The following is a 6946-nucleotide window of genomic DNA, read 5'->3' as shown; positions in this document are numbered from 1 at the left end:
ACGACGTTTCAGAACAAAAGGTAAATTAGAATCTTATGGAGCCAACTGAATTCGAGGAACAAAAACCCTTTTACCACAAGAAGCACCTGTCAAAACCTCTGCATCAATATAATTATTTTGAAGAGCACAAACTTTCATTCGAGTACCATAGCATAACCCAGCTTTGAGATCTAAATTTCTAAGTAGCATAATTGCACAACCAATTTCCAATTTTAAACAATGAGGTGGCATACCTGAAGGATGTAAGCAGTTCAAAAACTCAACAGGAAAGTTATTTCTTTCATTAAGGTCATCAGTTTCAATTTGATAAGCACTTAAATAAATTTTGACAGACATTCAAGCACTTCTTCATTGATAATGAACCAGCATTAGTTGGTGTTAAAATCACGCGGTTAGAATAATCATTTTGATCAGCATCTTCAAAAATCTTTTTAACAATTTATTCATTTCCTCTAATAATGCACTGTTTTGGTATTTCAATGCATCCTTTAAAAGGATCCTCCTCTCTGACAGGTACTGTTCCATTTCCTACTTTTAGTAGCCATATGGAAAATTCACCTTCCCCATCTTGTACTCTCATATTTTCAGTTAATGCAAACTTCTGCACCCATTGCCAATGCAAAGTACACTTTACACACAATTCTAACTATTTCAGCAGGTTGTGTTTATACACAATTCTACAATTTCAGTTGTTGAATATTTTCATCAAAACTTTCTAGATTTAAGCCTATAAACTCATTAATAACAGGCAGATAGTAATCAGCCAGCATTTTACCACTTTGATTAATAATCTTTTCAATTTGATGAAGAGTAGCTTGCTTAGCTATTAGAAGTGGGATTGAGAGGTGAATGAAATCTTCCATCATAAAAGCTTTGCTTGTATTCCAGAGATGTAAAGGATTGTCAGATTCACAAAAGGTGAAAATAATTGAAAAGAACTGTCTAATTTGCCTTGGCATACGTGTTAAAACCGCCTCAGAAAGAGTATTCTACCCTACAGTGTCATCTTTCAAAACACATGCTTCACGAAACGCTTCAAGGACAATACCATTAATACGCACACCCTCCCAAGATATTGGTCCTTTTGCTTGCAAAAGTCTAAGAAAAAACGATTCTCCAGTTGGATTAACTTTATACATTCTTCTATCATCTTATTACCGCCCCTTTGTGTAACCTTTTATTTACAATGTTTATCAATAAATATAAAGTGATAAGGAATGTCTACATAAGAATAGCAATGTGCTCTTTCATTAGCAGCATTTAACTTAAACCATGCGATTAGGTGCGTATCACGTTGAGCTGCACGATCAAACAAAACAAAATATAAAACAAACACTATAAAACAAACAAAATATAAACGATTTGAAAAATTAAAATCCTTTTCACTTTAAATCCTTTCTACTTTATCTAATAAAAACGTATATATAACTACTTCATATACTTACTTCAATTATAGTATGATCTTAGCGATGATTATTTATCTTAATATGATTCTTTATGTGATATATCTAAACTCATAATTAAATTCCAAGAGGAAAAAAGTTTTAACTCGCTGAAAAGATCTTTCTCTAATGACCGCGTGCATTTACAGAACGCGCTCTTTCAAAGCCTAGTAACTAATTTAAAACCTAGTAACTAATGACGTAACGACGTTAAAAATTGAACATTAAGCATTTCTGTAGGAATTATATTATGAAGATAACAAAAAAAACATCACAGCATTAACACACAATAATAGCACACACCATAAGTTAATATAATATGTATCTATAATATAACTTAAGTAAGGTAACATTCATATATAACAAAACATAAATAACAACATTACGCAAAATGTTATTAAAATACATTATTATGTATTTTTAGAATAATCTTTATTAATAAAGGCTTGAAAACAGCTAGACCTAAAGCAGTAACAGTTTGACACTAAACACTATTGTGTAACCCTCTTTTAAAAGTACATCATTTGGCTGGCAAAGTTGACAAACCTTGCTCTGCACGTTTACCAAGTCACAGCACTTTGAAAACACGGAAACAATATAATATAAACATATGTACCAACTATAAACACAATAAACGCGTTTAAATATGTATATAAGGTTAAATATATACCTTATATACATAAAAAAAAACATTTTTAAAACAATTACATAACACATATTAACACATACACAAACAATAAAAACACTTTACATTATTGTACAACTTTACATTATTTTAAAAACACTTTGGTAAAACAACTATAAAGCACTTATTACCACATACACATACATATCAAAAAAGCATATATGCAAATAATAAACGTACGCAAACAGAAATTTTAAAAATGATGCAAGAAAATTTATAAAGATTCAAAGTAAACAAAATATATATTTACAAACAATACTCTTGACCTTCTTCTTTTTTTTTTTCTTTTTTTTTGATAAGAACTGTAGTCCTCATAACAAAATTTAACATTTACATACATTAACATGTGACATGCGTTGTCAGTGTTGGTACAAAATTTTAATTTATTTTTCTAAATTTTCTAAAAAAGAACAAAAATAGTTAATAGCATCACAGAAATTTCAAAGTATTAATAACCCTTTTATGGAAATAGCATTAGTATAACTTTAAATAACATCCATACCCCTATTTTCTTTCTAAAAAATAAAATAATAAAAATAAAACTGCTAAAAGAAAAACTAAAACAAACAAAATATAAACGATTGAAAAAATTAAAATCCTTTCTACTTTATCTAATAAAATTTTTAATCCTTTCTACTTTATCTGATAAAAATCTATATATAACTATTTCATATATTTACTTCAATTATAATATGATATATAACTGATTAAGATGATTCTTTATGTAATGTATCTAAACTTATAATAAGATTCCAAAAGGAAAAAAGTTTTAACTCGCTCAAAAGATCTTTCTCCAATGGCCGCGTGCATTTGAAGAACGCGCTCATTCAAAGCCTAGTAACTAATTCAAAGCCTAGTAACTAATGACGAAACGACGTTAAACGTTAAGCATTTCTGTAGGAATTATATTATGATTTATCTATTGACCGTACATATCTAATTTTTAACCATACACCTAGCAAATTCGTTTTTCTATGTTAGTTTAAAATTGTATTACAATCAATTTAGTCAACAATATAAAATTTTTAAGCACAAATCTTCATGTTGCCATTGTCGGCCGACTACCAACTATCGATAATGAGTGTTTGACGAGGTGCACAAGTCATCGCTGAAAACAACTGATATAACGCTCCTCAACAAAATGACATAAACTCTTCTGAGTTCTATTGAGTGTGTTATTCATACACTGCAAAAATTTGTTTTGTTAATTTAACCAAATATGTTTGGTTAAGTAGATTTTGTAAAAGCTAAAACCTGTTTGGTAAAACAAACCAAATCTTTTGTGAACTTTACCAAATTGTTTTTGTTATTTTAACCAAATTATTTGGTTTGATGAAATTTTACTTTTTGTCTTCACGCAAAGTATAACAAATTTATTCGGTTAAATTTACAAAATTTTATTTGTTATTTTCACCAAAAGCGCCGACGGGATTGCAAATAATAGGAGAAAAAAACGAGATTTTGTCGCCATTTTTTTTCTTTATTAATTCTTAGGCATCGTAGTTTCAACAGAACACAAAAATTTATTTATGTCACTATAATTATGATTAACTGTGCTTATTGTGAATATACTGCAAGCTCCAGCAACTCTTATAAATGTCATTTAAAAGTTTTCCACAACAAACCTAGTTATGGCGAAAGATTAATTTGTAGTCAGGATGGTTGTCCGATTGAATATAATTCTTTCCAAAGTCTTGCAAAACATATTGAAAAATCTCATCAAGAAGTTCTTGAAAGACCTACTTTTAAAGAAGCAGATATTACGCAACGATGTTTCTCTTCGAATAACTTGTCTTTAGCTGTTCACTATACCGAACCTGTTTGGACTGATAATATGTCAAATTTTGGTATTAGATTTGATGAAATCGATGGTATTTTCGAAGAATCTGCTAATTTTATTTCTAAACTAAGAAGTTATTCTAATCTGCCCCTAACCACTACATTAAAAATTGTGGATGCATGTTCAGACTTTGTGTCATCAATTGTAACAGGAATTAGTAACGAAACACAAGTAATTTTTGAAAAGCATCGTCTCCAAAACGATGAATATAATAATTTCTTTGAAAATATCTCACCGCCTCAAAAAACCTTTTCAAGGTTTAGAAAGTTTGCATAAACAAACAAGTTATTTTGAAAAGAAAGGGTATTATATAAAACCGAAATCATACTCAATAGGTCATTATATAAGCACTCAAAAAACAGCTAAAGGAATAGTTTGCTCAACTCGTATTGCATCAGGGCAATATGTTTCATTAAAGCTGTGTCTTGAAGTTTTTCTTTGTCTTCCTGGTGTGCTTGATGAAATAAAAAGTAATATAAAACCATCTACTAGTGGTTTAATTTCAGACTTTAAAGATGGAGAGTTGTGGCAAAATCATCAATTACGTTGTCAACATGCTCATTCCCAAAATACTTTTGTAATTTGCCTTTCAGTTTTTTGTTTTTTTGATGATTTAGAAACTGCTAATCCATTGGGTTCACATAGCACTGTTCACAAAATTGGAGCTTTGTGTTCAATTCTAAAATGTTTAAAACCGCTTCATAACTCAAAACTTGAGAATATTTTGCTAAGTGCAATTATGTATACTTCTGATCGCATTAAATATTCAAATAAAGATGCATTTTCTATATACATCAAAGAAATGACAGAATTAGAAACAAAAGGCTTTACTATAAAAATAAATGGTGATGAATTTAAAATATATGTTGTCCTTGCTCAAGTTATCGGTGACAATCTTGGTTTAAATGGAATATTAGGTTATGTGGAAAGTTTTACTGCGACATACCCATGCAGAATATGCAAAATGAAACGTAAAGACTTTGACGGTTGTTTTGTTGAATCTGCTGAATTACTTAGAACTAAAGATTGTTACCATTATGATGTTTCTTTACATAATTAATCCCTCAATGGTATAAAGGAAAAGTGTTGCTTTAATAAAATTCCATCATTTCATGTTAATGATAATATTTATTGTGATATAATGCACGATTTGTTAGAAGGCATTTGCAAATATGTTTTTCAAAAAATGTTAAACTATCTAGTATTTCAGAAAAAATTCTTCAATCTAGGTGACATAAATAGCAGAATGAGAAATTTTTCATATGATCACTCGTCAATTCCTTCATGTCCCACTGAGTATCAAATAAAAAATGGTTCAATTAATATTGGTGCAATTGAAATGCTAAATTTGGTTTTAAGCTTTCCTTTATTAGTTGGAGATTTAGTTCCTTTTGATGACTATGTTTGGGCTGTTTTTTTATTGTTAAGACAAATTGTCCTTTACTACTCATTTGGTTTGCATTTTAACAAATCTGATTTATCATATACAAGAATACTGCTTTGTATTTAAGTGTGGCTTAACTTTGAAGTTTCATAACCTTATTCATTATCCACGTATTATTAAAATGCTTGGTCCGCTAAGTCATATGTGGGTAATGCGTTGTGAAGGTAAATTAAGAGGTTTTAAGAGGACTGCTTCATCTGTGGGCAATTTTAAAAATGTTTGTAAAACGGTAGCTATTAGACACCAAATGGATCAGTCAACTCGGTTCATGGCAAAACGTGGCTTAAAAAATAATGAATTTTGTATTGCTAATACTGAGCCTATTTTACTCTGCCATGTGATTGATGGACAAACTATATCAGAATTGATAGGAAATTATGGGTTGTACAGAGAAATTTTTCAAACAAAAAGTGTTTCTGTTAACTTCATTAACTTTAAAATTGGTGATGTTATTATTTATGCAGTTGAAGAATTATATCCTGCTTTTTGTAAAATCAAACAGATTTTCATATCTGATACTGATTTATTTTATTTCATTTGTCAAAAGTTGTTTATTGTAAATGAATGCTATCACTTGCAATCTTTTGAGGTTGACATTGAAACAGAGTTAATTGTTTTAAACTGCTCTCACTTTGATAACATCATCTCACCTTGGCCGTTGAAACTACGAAATTTAAATAAAAATAAATATGTCATTAATGCACAGAATATAACTATTGATCTTGGTAGCATTTAAATTTTATTTATTTTTCAATAAAAACGTTTGTATAATTATTTGATGTTCTTAGGACAAGATTAAAAAGTCTTGTTCAAATGACGTTTGCAAACTAAATCAGAAATTCAGACTACCTATAAATAATATTTATAGGTAAATATTTAAGTTTGTAGAATTTCACATTTTTTGTTATAAGCATTGAAACTTTTATTACAGAAGAAAGCTATTATTCTTTCTGTGACACAAGTTTTGAATGCCTATAACTAAAAATTTAGAATTCAACAAACCATGCCTTTACTCTAAATTAAATAAATTTTGTATCTATTTAATTTGGAGTAAAGACATTTTTAATAGCATTCTAAATTTTTAGTTATAGGCATTCTAAATTTGTGTCAAAAAGGAACTATAGGTTTCTTCAATGACACAAGTTTCAATGGTTATAACGAAAAATTTAAAATTCTTCAAACAATGTCTTTACTTAAAACTGATTAGGTATTTATAGGTAATATGTATGGTGTTATTGCCATCTGAATCCATCAGAGCATTTTTTTAAACTTCATTTCTTATTTAGTTTACAAAAGTTATTTTCCTTTTGAAAAAACAAACTTTTAACCCTGTTTTTTATTTTGTTTCCTTAAGTTTTAAACAAAAATGTATTGACTATATAAATGTATTTGCTATTATCTGTTTTTAGTGAACTGATTTTATGTATTTAATTCTAAACAATGTTTTTTTTTTTTATGTATTACATTGAATAATTAACTAGTCTTCATTTACTATTTATTGGTACATTTTGTATTATAATATGTATAGCCCACAA

At 28.6% G+C, this 6946-nt stretch overlaps 1 protein-coding gene across 1 annotated transcript; it reads left to right on the top strand.

Annotated features, from left to right (window-relative positions):
• Positions 1–3670: 3670 nt before the first annotated feature.
• On the top strand, positions 3671–5027 carry LOC149888247 (uncharacterized). Its single transcript, XM_090089037.1, has 3 exons — positions 3671–4138; positions 4266–4512; positions 4585–5027. The coding sequence occupies exons 1-3, from the start codon at positions 3671–3673 to the stop codon at positions 5025–5027; spliced, it is 1158 nt and encodes a 385-aa protein (XP_089945163.1).
• Positions 5028–6946: the final 1919 nt, after the last annotated feature.

This window comes from Hydra viridissima, unplaced genomic scaffold, assembly GCF_058129835.1.
Source record: "Hydra viridissima isolate aposymbiotic clone 2 unplaced genomic scaffold, HvirCarnegie_v1 scaffold_5, whole genome shotgun sequence".
NCBI classification, from domain to species: domain Eukaryota; kingdom Metazoa; phylum Cnidaria; class Hydrozoa; order Anthoathecata; family Hydridae; genus Hydra; species Hydra viridissima.
The sequence above is the reverse complement of the archived record's forward strand: the minus strand, read 5'-3'. Positions and strand labels throughout refer to the sequence as shown.